Source organism: Enoplosus armatus, chromosome 14 (genome assembly GCF_043641665.1).
Source record: "Enoplosus armatus isolate fEnoArm2 chromosome 14, fEnoArm2.hap1, whole genome shotgun sequence".
NCBI lineage: Eukaryota > Metazoa > Chordata > Actinopteri > Centrarchiformes > Enoplosidae > Enoplosus > Enoplosus armatus.
The window spans coordinates 23,240,177-23,260,512 of NC_092193.1; the positions used below are offsets into that span (position 1 = coordinate 23,240,177).

Sequence of the window (20,336 nt, forward strand, 5' to 3'; positions counted from 1 at the left end):
CCAAGGAACCTTTTTGGCACTAAGAGAACAGGAGCGATGAGTGTCATCGTGTACATATTGACGGAAAGAACCCACCCAGTTGGGGCTGCTATGGGATCACATCATCAGAACTTCCAAACAGTGGGACACCAACACATTAAGACAGATATAACAGTTTGAAGTTTCTACTGATGCTCAATGAGGGATCGTATTCTTTTGAAAAACTATAGGAATTTCTGTGTAATTCAGGTGTCATTTAGGTTAAAGAGGAATATCTGATGACTTACAGTAAAACTCGTCTGGATGCACATGCTTATTTTATACTTAACGCTTCCAACCTTAACCAAACGCTTCTAGTAGGTTCCGAGCCGAGTGTCGAAGCACTCTTTGGATTTGCATTTAGTCAGACAGGATTTCCCTGATGAGTGGAAGTAAAAATAACAGCAACAACCCTACAAAGAACCCAAACACATCCTGCGACATCAACTGCACTTGTGCCAAAACACTCCTCCGATCACTACCGATGGGGTTGAATGCTCCTGGGTGGGCGCTGATGCCGAGGAATAGAACAAGAAAAAGGGGAATGAAAGATGAAAAGTGAGATTGGTTGGTAGTAACAAATTCTTATTGCCACAGTCCTTGTTGCTGTTTATGAGATAGCAGGATAATCCTCTGACAGCTGCACCCCTGTATGGGTTCTGAGAGCAGGGTGAAACTATAACGTGGTCTCATATTCCAACCTCTCCTGCACCAGAGCGTCATCTTTGTACTGCAGCCGTGGAGGAGTCAGGGAGCAGTCTATGGCCAGGATTGCCTTGCGTATACTGCGGTCAAGGACATGACGCTCCCAGGCTGGGTAGCGGTTCCTACAGAGGTCGATCTTGATGACTGTCTCTTCGAGGCGCGGAGCACGAGATGATGGCGTGGATGGCACTGTAGGTCGGACCTGAAACACCGGCATGCAGCCGTCCCGCTCAGAATACTTCCCCACGTCTCGCTCCAGGGTTGTGGTGGCACCTCGGTTGGAGCGCAGTGAGTTGGTGGCACCTTCAGACGGTAGCGTGGAGAACTGAGCGGTGGGGTCCAGGTCGAGACCCTGGCCGCTTGGTGAGCGTCCAAAGCGTGGCCCGTTGGGATGGAAAAAGGCATAGTACATGAGCATGAAAACCACGCCAGTGAGGAAACTGCTGAAGATGACGCAGAGTGCTGGCACTGCAAAGGCGTCAGTGGTATGAGGCGACCGGTAGAGATACCACAACGCACTGAGTGCCGCATTCTCCACCAGGATCACCAGGTAGTAGATGAAAAGCCGACACCTGAACAAAGACATGAGACACGACATGAAGAAATGAATCAGAGCGAAACCACAACAGTTCAGCAAAGCCTGAAGCAGTGTTCTCCAGTATTTTTTTGCACTTTCACATTTTAATGGGAATTTGGTGAGCCACTACCTGTTCCTCACTGCCAATCTGAGGTCAACAGTTCTAGCTGCAAGGCTGCAAGTATATATAAAATTGTCCATGTGTTGTTGTGCATTGTGAAGCATTTCAGCGTCTAGCGGTGGCTGAAATCGAGGGCTCAAAGCCTCACTAATCATATTTTTTATAATGCCAGTAGATTCACGTCACTCCTAGTGATGAACCAGGCCAGTACGTCCATATTGAACAACGCCGCAGGTCACAATTTTACATCCAGTGTCCAGGACACGCAGCAAGTCTGACTCCCATGCAGAAGACCAAAGTCTGCGTCCTGTCCCAGACCTGCAATTAACATTTGCCTTTTTTTTATGAATTATAACCATGATCTTTCCTGAATCTAACCTTACTGTAGTTTCCATGCGCGTACATTATAAAATATTACAAAATATTCTGTGTTCTTGTCACCCGACTTTGCAGCTCTGTAGAGAATTTAAACTTCTTTTTATTACGCCGAAGTGTCCTTGAGCAAGACACTGAACCCTAAGTTGCTCCCGATGGAGGCCAGCACCTTGCATGGCAGCTCGGTCGCCATCGATGTGTGAATGAGACCTGATCTGTAAAGTGCTTTGGGAACATTTGAGGTTGAAAAGCGCTGTGTAGGTGAAGGCCATTTACCATATTGGGGCGAATAACTGAAATATTAAAACTTTTAAAGGTTACTTTGAAACTACACGTGACACCACTTTTCCTGATAATCCCGATTTTAAGCCCAAAATTCTTCCCCAGCTCATCGAAGTGCCTCACAGTTTACAAGCTGATTGAACAAAGACATTCAATTACATTAAAGAATGTATTTCAAAAAAAGTCACTGAAATAGATTCTTTTTTTCTCGAGAGTCCTCACCTTGTCCGCCCCTCCTTGACGTTGAACCAGGAAAAGATGTAAATGATGCCCACCACCATGTCAAACACAATCTCCTCCCACTTGCTGATGCAGAAGTCTGTCTCACAGTGGACAATCCAGAAGGTCATGATGCACCAGTGCAGGACAATGAAGATGCCAAAGTAGAGTTGGAACACAGAGGCAAACAGGGCAAAGGTGATGACCCTCGCGGCGATGGTGAAGAAATGCCAGCAGAACTGGATGATGACTGCCAGGTAGCTGATCGGCTTCTTGTCGTCCCGAGACTCTCGCAGGGCCTTCTGGTAGGAGGCCAGGGCCCAGGCCAGGGAGACAAGGGAGGCTGCCGCAGTCATACCTGCAACAGACGGGCACACAGAGACGAGATGGGTTTGATTTCAGTGCCACATGAAGGGGACCGGGGACATTACATTTTGGACAATATGCTTGTTTGCCATCAGACCCACAGTCAGACAGGTCTTTGACACAGACTGGTCCAGAATATATTTACCCTAATTAAGGGGGGGGCTAATTAGCCTAATATAGTATGAATTTAGTGGCTCCATTGAGAAGGTGGCGATTCACCTCAGTCAACTCTTTGAGTCCTGGATTACAGAGACTCCCACAGCACATGAACCCACCACAGCACAGCAACAGGGGCCTAAGGTTTTTGACGATGAGCTCTGATTACAGGCCTTTGCATTTACACTTGGGACCAGACGTACAAAGTATTATAACAGGGTTTTCTTGACTTGGCCGAGGGTGATACATTTACATGAAAAATAGGGTGACAGATGAACTCTAACAAGAAAACATTATTCATTTAAGCTGTCAGCTGAATGGCCGACTGCGGCTTCTCTTCTGCGCTTGGGCTCCGGAAGTCACCACCCACCATTGTGGTCAAATCACAAACAGTCCAGAAGTTCCAGTTTGGAAAAAAAAAACATTATCGCCGAACAAGTGATGGCTTGACAGGGTGAACAGGAAAACACCTGTCTCACAAGTTTGACTTTTTATATTTGCGATCAATGTACAGTACAGACCACCTTCAGTTATGGTCAGCTATGGTTTTTTATAGCATTTTCAATTGAGTTCTGAATGCATTCACATCTACATTAATGCGCTCCCCCCCCCCCAACCCAGATAACATATCCAGATAAAGTTCACGACATGAACCAACAACATGCAAGATACCTGCTGATGCCTGCTCATCATTAACATACTGTCAATGCCATTTCAAGCTTCTTCAGCATCATAGAGAGGGGAAACAGGATGAAAATAGTTGTCCGGTCAGCCATTTTCATGAAAGACATTTCCCAGCAGTAAAAGCACGAGTTCAAATAAAAGAGAAATAAATTGTGGCTGAATTCCATTAAGCTGCTTCAGCTTCAGGGTCCCGGTATCGTTCATGCTGGCTAACTGTCAACACTGTCATGGCTTACTGGGACACTTTAATATTAGAGTAGGCAAAAGAAGCATCTTGTATTCAGTTCTGTCTCAGTCAGCAATGTTACGTGACATAGAAGAAACAGGTTCATGGACTAAATTAATCAACCACCTAAATCTTCCTCTAGATGTTCCCGTAAGAAATATCATACCACGTCATCTGACGTTTGAGCTGCTGCTCCCGAACAGCATTTTAGTGGAACGAGTGAGTGAATCCAGCTTCTGAAGGAGTGGCTGCTCTTGCGGCGGAGAGCACAGCTAGCTGTGCTTAATGCTAGGTGAGTGGGGCCGGCACAGTGAGAGAGAGAGCGCTTCTGATGGATTCACTGCGGAGAGTCGGTGTGTTGTATAACTGCAGAGCGCGGTGACGTGAACACTGTTTGAGTGAACTGTGTCTTTTTCACAAATCCTCACAAAAGGAGGCGAACGGCACCTGTGTAAAACTAAAATAAGGTGCCAAAATTAACACTTTTTTTTTGTAGGGACCAATGCAACCATCCGGCTGGTCGTCACTACTTCTACTTCGTTAGAATTAGGTTTAGGCTAAGGTAAGGTCTGGGGTTAGGCATTTAGTTGTGATGGTTAAGGTTAGGGTGAGGGGCCAAGTATAGAAAGTGTGTGCGTTACCTTGCACAGCCTGCAGCTTGTGTGTCTGTATGATGATGCACAGCTGCAGCACCAGTTGTGGAGCGCTCTCCAGGAAGGTGGCCAGCAGATGCAGCATGCTCACGTCTGCAAACTCATAGACCATCCTCCAGTAGTAACGCCAGCGCTCTGTCTCCACACTCTGGCGGCTCCGAACGCCCAGGTAGATGGTGTGGAAATACCTGGGGGAGATGGAGGGAAAAAAGTCATCCTTCAACATCAACCAGACGGGACAAAACTTAACATGTGATAGTGCATCAAGAGGCACAACACACTGAACTCTTCACGCATATTCATTCTCACCTTCTTTTCTTTTGGAAGTACCTCAGAGAAGCAATGCTAACTTCAAAGAGTTTGATTGCACTGCCAATGTTGCTATGTACAAATGCACCTGGGCGGAAATGAGTTGAATTTAGTCCATCAGTTGAATTGGCAGTTAAATGTCTAGAACAAAGGTATCTGTCTCTTAAAACAGCTTTCTACTTGTATCGATATATAAAACACAACTGTGCAGAGGTACACCCAAACACAGTATATCAAAGCCAGGCTGGACGAAGAAAGAGATCCTGGTAGTGATGTGGCTATAGGCCCATTCAGGAACACTGCCCGACTTTCTCATAGTGCTCAGTAGCCACCCAAAGTTCCTCCAAGCCACTAGCGGGAAAATGTCATGCCAGGTCAGGGTGTGAACTGGCGTCCAAACCAAAATCCTGTCCTATAGATGGGAATTTTCAGTTTGGTTAGGTTAAGGCACCAAAACTACTTGGTTAGGTTTAGGAAAAGATCATGGTTTGGGTTAGGGTTAACGCTGACCTTTGACAGCAGTCTCCTGGTTGAAAGTCGTCCTGTCGAAGGCAAACTTCTCCCACATTCCCCCAGCAGGTCAGGCGTACATACACAACTTTGAAACCAAGCGTCGCCGCTTCTGCGCACTGCACAGATCGCTGATATGGCTAATATGCAACTTCCCAAATAACAGCCAAGGGACATTATTGAATATCTACTAATTGGTATAAACAACCAAAGAAATAATCCCAGTATGAATCAATTTATTTTCATTGTGAATTAGAAAATGGTTGGCGGGCCACTCGGCACCCTATTGCGGGCCAGATTTGGCACCACGGGCCGCAAGTTGAGTATCGAGCTGAGCTGGAAGACAAAGCTTTTTAGATTTACCACTCAATCTACGTTCCAACCCTCACCTATGGTCGTGAACTTTGGGTAGTGACCGAAATGGGTTTCCTCCACAGGGTGGCTGGGCTTAGCCTTACCCTACAGATAGGGTGAGGAGCTCGGAGTGGAGCCGCTGCTCCTTCGCGTCGAAAGAAGCCAGTTGAGGTGGTTCAGGCATCTGATCAGGATGCCTCCTGGGCGCCTTGCTTTGGAGGAGACCCAGAGCACACTAGAATGGAATACATATCTCATCTGGCCTGGGAACACCTCGGGATCCCCCCAGGAGGAGCTGGACAGCCCTCTCGGGTTTAGAATCTAGCTATGGTCAGAAGTGCGCGCTGTTGCAGCTGTAACCACACCCAAAAATGACATCAAAGTGTACTGACCACACCCTGGAATACACTTCTGCATCACTGTAGCAAGGCGAGAAGTTAAACCACTGGAGGGCGGCAAAAACAAGATTCTTAGCTGCTGTTAAGTTGGCCTGTAGTTTAACTCAACCTTACCTATTTTGAGTTAACAGATTTAAAACTGAGCGCGCACAACATCGGGATACTCATCAAACTTGCACATCGCTTGCAAATATCTCAAATCCTGATTTGCAGATGGAGCGGGGCTTGAAGGCGCTTGAATTTGCAACACTTTTGTCTTTACTAAACTTTAAGGGCTGGTGAATGTCAACTTTCTTTGTGGAGACACAAAAATAGATCCTCTGCTACAGAGTTTAAATAATAACTCCACCGTGCAGTTTCATTATAAAATACTGGATTGCAACATGGACATCACACACACACACACACACACACACGCACTGCAGCTCCTGGCAATCCAGCTCCAACTGTACCTCTCCAGACCTGAGGCAAGACGCTCATTTAATGAAGTGAATTCATTATTACTTTTCAGTCTGTCTGTGGCCTACATTTTTATGTGTCTCTCTCTCTCTCTGTCAGTATCCATCATTCATTTCCATCCTCTCTCTCTCTCCCCCTCTATCTCCGAAATATAGCCAACACATGGCAGCCATTTAGCAGCAGGCTAATGGGCCGTGAAATGAAGTTCCACTGTCAATAAAGAATTTGGAAATTAAATCTGGGCTGAGAGCATTAAAGCTGCAGCCTGTACATGGACAGATGGACCTGACACATTTTCTCCCTGTGTGCGTGTGTGTGTGTGTGTGTGTGTGTGTGTTGATGCCGGTCTTTGTAAGTCTACAGATACAGATCAGACTTGTTAACCTGCCACTCAGGCTACATTCACACAGTAACTGAAGGTGTCCCAGTTCTGCCCGCTTCACTCACATCTCCCGAAAAGAGAAGTCAGTCCATTCAGCCTCTTATTCAGCCTTCGAGTGAGGCCGTCACCGTCAGCACTGCCGGAAATGCCGTTTCAATGTGCAGCGCATATTCCCCCGGCCAATACAAGGCATACAAAGTGAATACAAGGCAGGCAAATCTGGTTATTCAGATGATGTGCACTTCATCAAGCGGTTATTGCAATTCTATCATGGATCCCAGTTGATTTCACACCTGATTTCATCTACATGATAGGAACTGGACCATGTCCGTGCACTGAGCAGGAAACTGGCTGGTTAGAAGCTCGGGGACCAGGGCTCCACTCATGAACCATCGGAGCTAATATTTCACGTTCCTCAGGACAAAAAAAAAAAAAAATAAGTGTCCACTATCAGTCGAAGCAACTCACTGGGTCGGATATTTTTATACGCAACAGGTGTGAAGGAATTGTCCCTTCTTTAGGCTAAAGGTAGTATGACACAGTGGTTCCTCCAGGTCACATTCAGGTCAGTTGTACACCTAATAGTAGTAGGGCATAGAGCAATAGTTCAACTCTCTGTCTGCAAGTAAAGGCTGGTTATGGTGCAGCTGTCCTGATAAGGCGAAGCTGTCTCCATCGCGTAGGACACCAAGATTGAGGGTGATAGGCTGCTGCCTGGGCTCAGAATCAGAATCAGAAATACTACATTTACTCGAATGTAGGTAAGCATAGTTCCTTGTTTAGAATCAAATACCCTTATTTGGAATACGAAAGCAGTCTTCCAGAGCAACAGCATAAAAGATGGACTCTTTGCCCACTTTTCTTCAGAATCGAGGGGGCACTACGCTGTGTAAACTCGCACTGCCGAAATCTCCATTCTCCGGTGGTCGATCAGGCTTCGATAAATACTTATTTCATAACCTGCAGGCCTGCTGTTGTATTTAATTTATCTGTAACACTAAAACCTGAATGGTATATACTGCGTTCAAATACAACGACCAAAGACCAAAACCCCTGATATGTTCGTCCATCTCTCAGTACTTTCCGTCTTCCCTACCCTGTCTGTTGCACTCAGTCCCATGCCCACTGGCATACTGAAGACATAAATTCCCCCCCCCCTCCTTGCCTGGCCGGCCCTGCCATTGCTCTGTGTTTTCTGTCTCCAGGACTGCAGACTGGGAAGTGGTTTAATCCGCGGCGTGGAACCCACCTGGGCCTGTTGAGCCTAAAACATACAAGCCAGAGCAGCAGCAGCAGCAGCCCTCCTTCTTCCCACAAACACATCGGCGTTTTGACTTTTGTTCTCTTTGTTTTTACAATGCAACACCCATGCAGCAGCACTCATCCAACGCCCCCCCCCGCCCCCCCCATACTACTGACTAAAGATTCATCCCACCCTTTTGTTTGTATTGGTTTTTGATTAATTTGTTGTGAATAAATTACTGTGTTATAGGAGCTGGGCTGTGTGGTGGACGTCAGAGAAGGGGTTTCAAATGCTTTTAGATGATCAGACAAGCACTTTGTTTGGATTATTGCGTCCCTGGCCCTCTGGCCTGGCGAGCCATGAAACAAAGGCAAAAACGCCTGGTTCGGGTTCTGGTCTCGAAATTTGGCAGGATCACCAGGATTGGGTCTCACAGACTCGGGTATGACTTCAGCTTCAGGTCTCAGTTTAGGCCCAAACAGACCTGTAGCTGACGGTAATGAAGGTCAGCAAGTGCAACGTGTGTCGCTAAAAGATGTGTTTTTTTGATAGTTTCTGGAGCTCTGTGGCACAGAGGAAGAAGATATATCAGGCTGCGATACTTGCTGGTAGATGCGTTCACTGTTGGTTTGGCTCTGCACATGAGATTTGTTGATAATAGGGTAAAAAAAGGATATCGCCAGATTTATCCTTAAAAAGGAGGAGGAGGAGGAGGAGGAGAGTAGAAGAGAGTCCTGGAAGGGTATTCAAACAGAAACAGCATTAAGTTAAGCTGATACCGATTCCAGTCTGGGTAAAACTATTTTCTTCATTAGAACAGCAGCAGAAACAGTGAGTGTGTTTTTCTCATCAAGATACTGAAACACGGGTACTTTTGGTTTGTTTGGATTATAGTAAAAAAAACAAAAAAAAACAAAAAAAAACAAGATTTTAATTACTGCCCCTCTGTGGAGGATGAAGAAATGTCTCATTATGGTGCCCTCTAATTTTTATATAAAGACAGACGTTGTGTCTCGGGATGTGCCGATCCCATGCTGGCCAAAATCAAAATTCAGAGTGCAATTTATGCAATGCGTGTGTTTTAAAGGGGCTGGCAGCAGCGTTGGAAGCTTGGAACCTGATTAAACGCTTGCACTTTTACATACAGTTCAACTCTAGTGGCTACAAGTGAAAGGAACCGTTGCAGCTAACCTGATATCAGGTGAAATAGCCTTGAGTTCCAGCTGTGAGCGCCTTGAGACGCCATGTGTACCGTGCTGTCCATAACCGAGTCATGTTGTGGGCTCTGTGTTTCTTCCTTTAGGGGAGTAGAGTTGTTAGATTTGTTAGTTAGTTGCTTAAGAGCGGGAAGAAGACGGTATCAGGTTGGTGTCGGTATCGGCAGACACTCAAGGTTTCGGCATCGGACATGAAAAAGTGGTATCGAGCCGTCCCTAGTTGTGTCTACCTCCCTCCTCCCCAAAAGACCTGACCTGGACACTGAAAATAAAGCAAAATATAAACTGCTTGTCCTGAACTAAGACCAGGATAACACTGCTAAATCTGCAGGGACCACCAGACGCATCCCAGTGGGACTCTTACCAGAGCCAGTCTTTAAGTCATAAGCAGTCAGCACTTACCATAAACCTGGAGACCGGGGTGTTTTATGGCATCATCATGACATCACGTGTGACAGCTGTGTAAACACTACATCGGTGAAACAGCAAGAACCCCGGACCACGAGACTGAATGAACACCAGAAACAGACAACATCAGCTGACTCTGAACACCAGATCAAAACCTCAACCAGCATCCACCGGGAGGAGGTCAAAGGAGTCGGCGGACAACCAGAGACAGATCAAGGAGGACATTCACATCTGACACCGGAGAACATCTTCGAGACAAGGGTTACCATCTCATGTGCAGCCACCTGTTACCCCAAGAGAGATGGAGCAAGCGACTGAACCATCTCCATGACAACTGGGCAAACCGCATCTGCTGGTAAAGACGTGTCAGACACGGCCGCAAGCTAGCAAGTGGATCCCGAGTGAAGATAAAGATAAACTTCACCGACTTGTCATTTTTCCCACACAAACCTACGCCACCATAGAATACTTTCAAGGGCGATGAACTCACATGAAGAAGTCTAAATTCTCTGTGACCCATTCTTGTTTTTCGTATATATCCACGATTTGTTCTTATTTTGTTGGGGCCCATCGATTTCTGGGGATCCACCGACGTTTGCTCATTTTTACTCTTCTCTTAGGTAGGAGGAAACCTCACGAGCGGTCGAGAGCACTCTCACCGAGATAAGAAAAAAACCCACAACACCTGCCCTTATACAGTGTTTAGGGGGCGTTACCTATGCTAACAACAAACAATCGGCCTCCAATTTATGATGAAGTGGGATTCAGCATTCGGCAGATTCGGATGGTTAAGAGCGTTCGCTGCATCCGGAGTTGACTAAGAGAAAATATAAGAGAAATTTAAGGGAATGTTGCTGCATGAGGCCCAGTGTGTGGTGAGTGACATTGTATGACTTGAGTCTTCCCATCCAACATGTATTGTATTGCTTCCTGACGTCGCGAGAGTTTTCGAAGTACTATTCTCGAAATAGTTTGTTAAAATTTTGAGGGAAATCGAACACCATGAAGTAAAAAAACACCCCGATTGGCGCAACATGAACAGTATTTAGGTTGAACACGTCCTCGTGTCCCAGTCTGAGAAGTTAACCGACTTGTAATTGTGGACGAGGACTTTTTGTTTGTCTTGACTTGGCACTGAAAACCTTTTTGGACTCTTAATCAAATGTAACTGGACATAGTTGAGTCTTGGGACATGTCCAGGTCAGTCAGGTCTTCCCGCCCCGTGTCACTCCTGTCCACCCCTGGTGAACCCAGGTGTCAGCCATTCTTTCAAACCAGCCCCAGCATGTGTGTGGGTCACAGGCCTGTTCCACATTATTCCCTGGTGAACATCGCTTTCCAGATCCAGATGAGGCCGTCCTTGCAGAGAAATAAGACAGCACCGGACTAGTCATTTGCTCAAATGTTTACACGTTTGTGTTTTCTAGAAAATTGACTTTACGTTCATTTAAATTGTTATTACCGCCACAAAAAGTGTTAAACAAAGTAGTTTTGAAGTTCAGAATCAGACTGAAACGGGCCGAAATGTGGCTGCTCGACCTTCACGTCTCTGAGGGGGAGGGGGGAGGGAGTCCACTGGGGGCCGACTGGCTCCAGGATAAAGCTCCTCATGTTCATTAGCAGCTCATTAAGATGCTTGCACGCCAGTTAATGGAAAGCATTGATGAGCAGCCAAGTTCAATATAAAGACGGTAAGGTATTGATTGGCACGCACTTGTATTATGTGGTGAGACTGATCTATAGTCCATCACTGTTTATCTGGAATGTGTATCAGCATTTCCCACCATGCTTCAAATGTTTAGTCAATTGATCAAGAGGCGGATTTTGTTTGGAAATTTTATCGATAAATCACCAACAAATTCTGATAACTCATTCGTCATTTATGAAGTTAAAATACTAACCATCAGCTGTTCTGGCTCCTCAAACATGAGTACTTTTATGTTTTACTCCGTTTTATATGATTGTAGATTGTTGCTTCCTCATTTTTAGTATATAAAAAAAAGGTACAATGGTAAAGCACAAAAACGTAAAAGGAGTTAATGAGTTAAATTAAGACATGAAATGTCAATAAAAAAAAAAGATACAATCGAAAGTAGAAAAGAGGAAAAAGGATGAATAATGCAAAAAAAAGCCATAGTAATCATATTAATATAAAAGTATGGCTGATAGATAAATAAATAAAAATCTAAACATGGAAATAAAAAACTTAATAATGGAATTAGGGATATGAAATTTACCCAATACAACCTGTAAGATTTCCAGTTCTTGTTTTTTTTGTTTTTTTTTCATAATATAAAATAATATCCTTGTTTGTCCGTTTAGTAAAATAATCATCCACTTCTCTCCGGAATGCTGCTATTTTGTCATGTTGATGACGTCTACGAATCTGTAAGAGATGCATATTATCACATATATTATGCACAATTTTGTAGCGTGCTTTACGTCCCTCAATGTGTTTGGGAGTAACCCGTTTGTATGGAGGAAGCCATGTTTTTTTGCCACTGAATATTAGAGAAGTGGGAGTGCCACACAACTTTTCGTTTGCTGTTTAATATCTATTCCACAAAGAAGATGAATTCTGGTTTTTGCTACCCTTGCCGCTCAAGAGTGGCGAACTGCGCCTTGCCTGGAGCTCTGGGAAGCTGGAGTCAAGTCAAGACAGTTTCCAGCAGCATTCGAAGAATACTTTGCACAATACAAGCACACTAGCTCATCCGTGAAGCATGGCTGAGGTAATGCCACGGCTTGGGCTTGCATGGCTGCTTCCGGAACTGGCTCATCTTTAGAGATGATGCAACTCATGATGTTCGCGGCAGAATGAATTCAGGAGTCTATCGGAATGTGTGAGAGGAACGAGGCCCGAACTGCAAAGCGCTTTGGGTTGAAGAGCGCTACGTAAGTGGAAGTCCATTGACCATTTACTGCCAATGCAACCGAGGAGTTCATCAGGGTGCTGGCGTCCACATGTGACCACCTAGAGCGCCCTCTCCGAGCGCTTCCAGTTGAAAATCTCCGAACTTTTTCAGAAAGGCGCCGGAGAGTCCATTTGTAGGTGCAGACCGGCCGGCCACTGAATGTTGCCGGTGAGCGTTGCACTTTTGCACAAACTATGATGATATAAATTGTAGGCCTCTCAGTTTTCCAAAAATGATTCTGTGAAATACCAAAAGGGCTCTGGAGTGTTCAAACGCCATCTTATCCATTTAAAGTCAAAGGTATAATTCACATCCATAAAGTGCAATCATATCTTCGAAGCCGCCTCTTGGACCTGCTAAAACTTGTTTTTTTCAAATGATGGCATTTGTTTTTCCAAATAGACATAGTTTAAGTGTAATGTATTCTTTTAGTTGAATAACAGGAGAAGGTAGGGTTAACAAATCTAGAAATACCATAAGCTTTACTAAAAAAATCTCTAACATGGACAAAGCCATAAATATATATATTCTTCTGTATTTCAAAACACCCACCAGTTTTGACAAGATAACACAGTGTAGAAATATTCAAAGGTGGCATTGAAATTAGCCAATCTAGCTACGTTTCAGTTTATATATATATATATATATATATACATACAGTTATCATGTGGTGATTTTGCCTCCTTTGAATATCTCTGCACTGTCTTGTCTAGTCAAAACTGGTGAATAACAGTCGAATTGGTAATCTCAAAGACAAAACTGCCAAGGACGTCTGTGGTCTATTTGAAACTTTTGATCTGTTGCAACATGTGGAAAGGGCCCATTCACAACCAAGGACACAAACCGGATTCGGTTATTAGCAAGGGTGTTGATACAGCCAACCATTTCTTTGATCAGTTTCTGTCAAAAAAAATAAAAAGAGCATACTGGGTTGTCCTTTTGCGGATGCTATGTCCACGACAATAAGCTTAACATCAAACTCTTGTTGACTCACTCTTTGATAATTCCGACTGTAAAACGCTGTTGCACCTGAGAGGGTAAAAACCGTCTCTGGCAACCAGAAAGCACCGTGGAGAAACACCCCAGCTGTCACAAGTCAGAAAAGTGAAGGCAGGAAAGCTGAGCGCAAGTGGAGAAAAAGTCATCTTCACATTCACTACAACATCCATAAAGAGAGGCCTCGCATCTGCAATTCTGGAATAAATAAAGTTAGACAAGCCTTTTTCCCTAAAATCGTCAATGGCCATAAATTCTTCCATGTCAAACAATGGAACCAGACCACCACTGTAACCGCAAAGAAACAATTTGGCCAGATTGTCGACGTTCAACGCATCAATAGTAAAACTCTGGAGGATGCAGTGAAGCATCTTAATTCATCCACCCTGCTGTTTTGACACCCTGCTACCTTTTTCAGAAATGTTCTCAGTTGCTTGGAAATGAATGTGCTGAAATGTGTCAGTAGCTCACTCCTATCAGGCATTTTTCCCAAATCACTGAAAACTGCAGTTGTTAAGCTCCTTCTAAAGACAGGCAACCTGGATCCTTCAATATTGAATAATTACAGACCCATCTCTAATCTTCCTTCAGAATTATTGAGAAGGCTGTTTTGATTCAACTCAATACCTTTTTGTAATGACCTTTTGGACAGATTTCAGTCCGGCTTCAGACCACATCACAGCACTGATATTCGTCTGAATATTGATTGAGGTAAAACATCTTGATGACCATAAAATACAGACTGGACAAGTGGGTGGGATTATCTGGCACTATCCTCAGTTGGTTCAGATCATATCTCGAAGGCAGAGGCTACGTTGTTGTCACTGGTGACCATAATCTTTCACATTAGGCGACCCTACGCAGACGACACTCAGATTTACTTAGCTCTCTCACCAAGTGACGACGGTCTCTCTATCTAGATTCACTCTTTCCATTTATTTAAGTATTGTGTGTAGATCAGTAGGAAAATACATATATTTTAGGCTATAGGTCAAAATAATCTGAAATATGTTCATATTACTCCTCCACTATTGATGAAATACAGATGCAAAAGATGATACAGCATGCTGTGTAACCGTCATTAAAACGAGTGCAGTACAGCTCCTCGCTGATACCCCTGCTCTCAGAACAGTCAGCCCCCACCCCTTGAAGAGAGTTTAGAACATGAGGGAGCCGAGAGAGAGAGACAGACAGAGAGAGAGAGAGAGAGAGAGAGAGAGAGAGAGAGTCTCATGTTTTGTTGAGTGGACAGAAACAGGAAATTGGGGCATCACCATGTATAATTGCAACGTCCAAGGACGGGGACTTTGGTTGCAGGTCTTTCCCCCTTTCTGTCCCTCTCTATTGACTCACTGTCTAATCATGGCAGAAATGCCTCCAAAAGAACAGCTAATTAAAAAAGACCAGAGAATGTTTGTCCAATATTTGTCTTTAAAAAAAGGGGGTCTTATACTTTGCATCATGGACATGCAAGCACAATATCAAAACTCGGTCATTAACCGTGATAATGAAGATTGCTTTCAGCTGCATGTGCTCTCCCTGGATTCAGTATGATGTGGACACTGTTTGACGCCTGTTTTATTTAAATATAACAATAAAGAAAAACTGTCTCTTTGACTGAGAGATCTCTTGACTTCCTGTCAAAGGTTCCAGGCAGGAAGTGTGAGAAAAATCCCTTGTGTTGGGGTCCCCCGGCACACTGGATTACATTAAGTATTAAGAGTGGCGCGGAATACAAAATCCAGAGAACAAAAATGTTTGCTAAGCATCCATATGCTAAAGAATGTGTGAGACATGAAACAAGTCCTTTACTTTAACAGACAAAAAAACTTATTGCTTCGACCTGTCAAAGACGGTGACAGGTACAGTCAGTCGACCCGCATTCTCATAACTGCTCAAAGCTGCTCTGCGATCAGCAGCACATCAAGTCCACATCGGTTTACTGGTGACTGTTATCAAGTCACACAGAAACGTATCGGTATAGCTGGTCCATTGGCTGTTTTGGAGCATTCGTACTGTTCCAGACACACCTCTGGAAGGCCCCACAGTAGTGCCAGCGTGACATCAATCCTCAAAACTCCCTTCAGTTCTTTAAAGGCCGTGCTGTATGATGATTTGCTGCCTGACAACGGCATGGCGGCGCAGTGGTTAGCACTGTCGCACGGGAGGTAAAGCTGGTTAGAGCGGGTTGGGGGTTCGATCCCCGGCTGCCCCCGTCATGTCGAAGTGTCCTTGAGCAAGACACTGAACCCTAAGTTGCTCCCGATGGAGACCAGCACCTTGCATGGCAGCTCGGTCGCCATTGGTGTGTGAATGTGTGAGTGAATGGGTCAATGAGACTTAGCTGTATAGCGCTTTGGGAACCATGAAGGTTGAAAAGCGCTATATAAGTGAGATCATTTATCATTTAACATAAGGATACAATTTTGGGTGATTGGCACTTAGTTTTGCTTTTGAATTCGGAAGAGTTTTTAGACAATTATAAGGTCGTATGCAGAGCTGAAGCGATTAGCGAATTAATCCATCAATTAATTCGTCAATCTACAGAAAATTAACTAGCAGCAGTTTTGATCATCAATATAATAGCCATTCATCAAGCACAAGCGCCAATCACACTCTGTTTCCAGCTCCTGTGAAGCTACTGTGATGTTATTTTCCTCTTTTATATGCATATGCATAGATGTTCAAACACTTCCATCAACTCATCTTAATATCCCATCGGTGTATTTGCAATGATCTCTTTGTCCAAGTAGCCTCCCATAACCTGTAGGCCAACCAGGAAGTTAGCATCGTCCTGATTCCCATTGGCTTTTAGTCGAGGGATTTGGGATTTTGGATTATTGCAGAAAATAAGCTCTGTGGCAAAACAAAATGTTTATGATACTTAAACGTTTTGGTCAGCAAGATAATCTTCACTGATGAACACCACTTTTAGGATTTTTGAAGCGTAAACGGAATCACCAGAAGTAAAAAGCTAACGTGAGGCTATAAAGGAACTATACCACGGTCGCATCACTTCAACATCACCACCACTAAGCTTCACTTTTCAGAGAATATAGATAGATATAGATATATAGACAGATAGATATAGAGTATAAACACAACGAGACTGTAAAGGCGGACTGGTGAGTAGACGACTTTCCACTCTAGTCTCATTTAGCCGCCTGTTAGCAACCGCCTTTTTTAAAACACGTAAAAGCTTCGAAATTCACGAGTCAAGTACTTCATGTCTTTAAATACTGACGTATTTTATGTCGTCGAACAAAACGTGAAATTCTCTTAAGCCTGTGTTAACCACAGACCTTATTTCAGGCATCTAACCAAAAACCCAGACGGGGGAACCGGAAGTGTAAAAATGCGACCTCATTTTTAGGACTCGATTTAGGTCTCATTCCTGTAGGACTAAAAAAACGAAATGGACTTCATCTTTAGTATCGCCAAAATCACATAACGAACACAGCCTGTCCTCTTCAGGGAGACCATTAACCCAACCAGTTTCTACAGCTAAGGGTAGTGTAACCGATGACTCACGCGGGGTTCTATACTTGGGGCCGCGACCCCACAACAATTAATTGTGGTGTCGATTCATCTGTTGATTCTTTTTTTTTTTCCAATCGATCATTTTGTCTTAAAAATGTCCGCAAGTAGTGAGAAACGCCCGTCGCAACTTCCCAGAGTCCAAGTTCAGTCTTCAAATGTGTTGTTTTGCCTGAGATTCAGTCAACAACGATAAAACAGACAGCAGGCAGCAGCAGATCCTCACATTGTGCCACTGATGGACGAAACAGGTTTAAACTTATGAACTCCCAAAAAAACAAACAAACAGCGGTAACAAACGTACAAATGTACCGCTTCAGAGACAATCCAATGCCTGAGGCAAAGTCTGGAATGTAAACCTGCTTATTCCTATTCAGGGTCACAGAGGTGCTGCTGTCTGGCCCCTGAAAGAAAGGACAGTTATGGTACTATATACAGTATTTCACACTATACTGTAAAGGTCACAAGGCAGACTTGAAGTCCCAGTATATATATATATATATATATATATATATATATATACATATGTGTGTGTGTGTGTGTATATTCAATGTTGGTGAAAATCAGGCGTCAAATCAAATATTTTGCCATGCAGGATAATAATCAATGACTGCATCAACTTATATTTTGAAATTTAGCCTGTCCTGCTCAAGTATATAGTCTAATATAATATCAGTATATAATCTCGATTTACACCCTTTTTTTAAGAAAAAACGTCACATTGTCCTCATCTCACATGAGGTCCATTTAGTAGCTGCCCTGGAGCTTTCAATCATATCGCACACTCTTCCTTTTGAGTTTGCCCATGTTGTAGTGTGGGCCACTTTTTTTCAGGGGGGAACTTTTAAGGACCTCTAAGTCCTTCAGTCCTGCAGCTTTTGAGCCAACGTGGGCAAGAAGTCCTAAAACTAAAAGACTAAAAGACGAGTTACTTTTCTGATAAACACCTCAGTATTTTCAGTATTTAATGAAGAATACTGAACATTTCTTCCATCACTGGTTACTGTTCAGTGTGTGTACCCCCCCCCCCCCCCAGGACAGATCAGCATGGTTTGGCTGCGGGCTTCACTTTTTGATCCCCTGCGTGATAATTTAAGTTTCAACACATTTTTAAATACATTCAGATTCATGACTCCACGCAGCACCTGTTCGGCCAACCGTGGAAGTCCTTTCCAGTGAAACATCCAAAACATCCACAGCTGGACACCGGGCGTGAACGCATCCTTCCTGTTCAGCTTGTGTTGTCTTTCGTGGGGGGGGGGGGGCATTGGCGAGGACATAAAGAGAAGGGACCTGACAGTTCTCCCACAAGTATCATGTGTGTGTGTGCTGGCCCTGCAGAGGGGAGCATGCTATAGATGGCAGCTGGTAGCCATGCTGTAGGAGTTGGCACCACTCAAAGGCCACCGCGGTGCCAAGAGGGCCAACTACTGTCAGAGCAGCCCTCCGCTCATTCATTCTACACAGACACACACACACACACACACACACACACACACACCCCATCACTGTTACCCATCCATCCCAAGGCCTCCATCCTACCTCCATATCTGGCCCAGCTGGAGGATGTGGATGACGGACTGGCCGAACCAGACGCAGAAGGAGTAGTAGGCCGTCCGCTTCCTGCTCCTGCTGCCCACCGCGGTGCTCACGGTGCTGTTGGTCGTGGTGTTCTTGCTGGCGGTCGACGCCTGTCTCTGCGGCGTGGCCGGGTGGTGCTGAGCGGTAACGTCGCCGTGCGAGGCGGAGCCGCTCAGCAGCTTGTTCCCGTCCATGTGGGAGCAGTCGGCGGCGGACGACTCCGCGCCGTCCTCCGCGCCGAAGTCGTGGACGAACCATCTGAAGCTGAAGAGCTGGACCGAGAAGGAGCCCAGCACCACGAAGAAGAGCGTCAGGCCGAACCACCAGTAGTCGCGGCGGAGGTAGTAGTCGACCGACAGCCACACGTCCGTGCCCACGTCGGCCAGATACACGGCCACTGCGGCCACGATCCACAGGCAGTCCCACACCGTGTATTTCTGCTGCTCCCTGCCCAGGCGAAGGCACGTCGAGTTGGAGCCTCCCCCGCCGCAGCACCGCGACTCTCCGTTGGCGAAGTCCCCGTCCCCGGTGCCCGCAGAGTCGGGCTGGGCGCCCGGGTGGAGCCCCTGCACCGAGCCGGAGTGCTCCGAGTTCTGCAGCGGGGTGAAGGCCACGTCGCTCTTCTTTATCTTCAGGACCCCGTCCGATTTAGCCGCCATTATTAGCCGCTTGCAATATTACCCTATTATTTTTCCTCCGTTCCTCCCCTCCTCCTCCTCTCCTCTGCCCCTGCCTCTCTCCGTCGACACCCTTCTGCGCGTCTCTCCTCCTCCTCCTCCTCCTCCTCCTCTCTGGGCAGGACTAGCTCCCCTACGCTGCCGCCTGCTCATAATACAGAATAAAGGCAGAAAACAAGGCTGGACGTGGCCCCGTGCTTGCTCCGATATTCGGGTCCATATCACGTCTGTACTGGACTTCGCCTTCGGTCGATGATCCGCTCACATCCAGCCGACCGGAGGGGTGGTGGTGGTGGTGTTGGTGGTGTGTGTGTGTGTGTGTGTGTGGCGGGGGCAGGGGTTGGGGAGGGGGGTTCCGCTTTGTTTCCTCCACCTGCAGACAGCCTACCTGGACGGATTCTGCTCCGGCGGGTTGTCACTCCTTGCCCTCGACGAGTCCTGATGCTGAGGCAGATGTTGGGGACGGAGGTGGGAACGGGAGTGAGGGAAAAGGGGGAAGGCTGCAGCCATCTGCTTCCTCCATGGCACAGACTAAAAACGATGACATCACCCCCCCCACCACCACCACCACCACCTCCCTCTCTCGCTCTCTCCCTCTCTCTGCCAGTCTTGTCCGTCTTGCCACACCGTTTGAGCTCCGTTGCAGCTCAAACTAAAGACTACTCTCGTTTTAAAAGGGGGGAGGGGGGGGGGGGGGGGTCATGCATGTGAACCAGGAAATAATATATATATATATCTATAAAACATGAGGTGAAGCAGCCTGAAGTCCTGCAGGGTCAAGACCGGTTTCCAGCACCATGGACAGATCCCGCTGTGGCTGTTAGCGGCCTCTGCAGGAACTTGAACTTCGGACTCTCTCACTTCGCTTCGTGTCGAGTGTTATCGGCTGCTGTCACCACACCGTTTTACACTGTGTTTGTGTGCAGATGTCACAGCTTTAAAGGCCCCATATGACGCTCGTTTCCAGC

At 45.7% G+C, this 20,336-nt stretch overlaps 1 protein-coding gene across 2 annotated transcripts; it reads right to left on the reverse strand.

Moving 5' to 3' along the window:
* Nucleotides 1-694: 694 nt before the first annotated feature.
* On the reverse strand, nt 695-19,350 carry xkr4 (XK related 4). Of its 2 annotated transcripts, XM_070919011.1 has the most exons (4): nt 18,653-19,350; nt 4,371-4,570; nt 2,301-2,655; nt 695-1,295 (listed from the first exon to the last, which is right to left on the reverse strand). In XM_070919011.1, the coding sequence occupies exons 1-4, from the start codon at nt 19,348-19,350 to the stop codon at nt 695-697; spliced, it is 1,854 nt and encodes a 617-aa protein (XP_070775112.1). The 2 variants fall into 2 exon arrangements, with proteins under 2 accessions (XP_070775112.1, XP_070775113.1); XM_070919012.1 differs by lacking the exon at nt 2,301-2,655 and having other exon boundaries at nt 695-1,296.
* Between the last annotated feature and the right edge of the window lie 986 nt (nt 19,351-20,336).

Bases quoted from the DNA above. Each gene is read 5' to 3' on its own strand.
- xkr4 (XM_070919011.1), bottom strand. From the start codon at position 19,350: ATGGCGGCTAAATCGGACGGGGTCCTGAAGATAAAGAAGAGCGACGTG. The intron at 4,571-18,652 runs GTAGGATGGAGG...CATCTCCCCCAG, and splicing joins CAGCTGGGCCAGATATGGAG to GTATTTCCACACCATCTACC. The intron at 2,656-4,370 runs GTAACGCACACA...CGTCTGTTGCAG, and splicing joins CAAGCTGCAGGCTGTGCAAG to GTATGACTGCGGCAGCCTCC.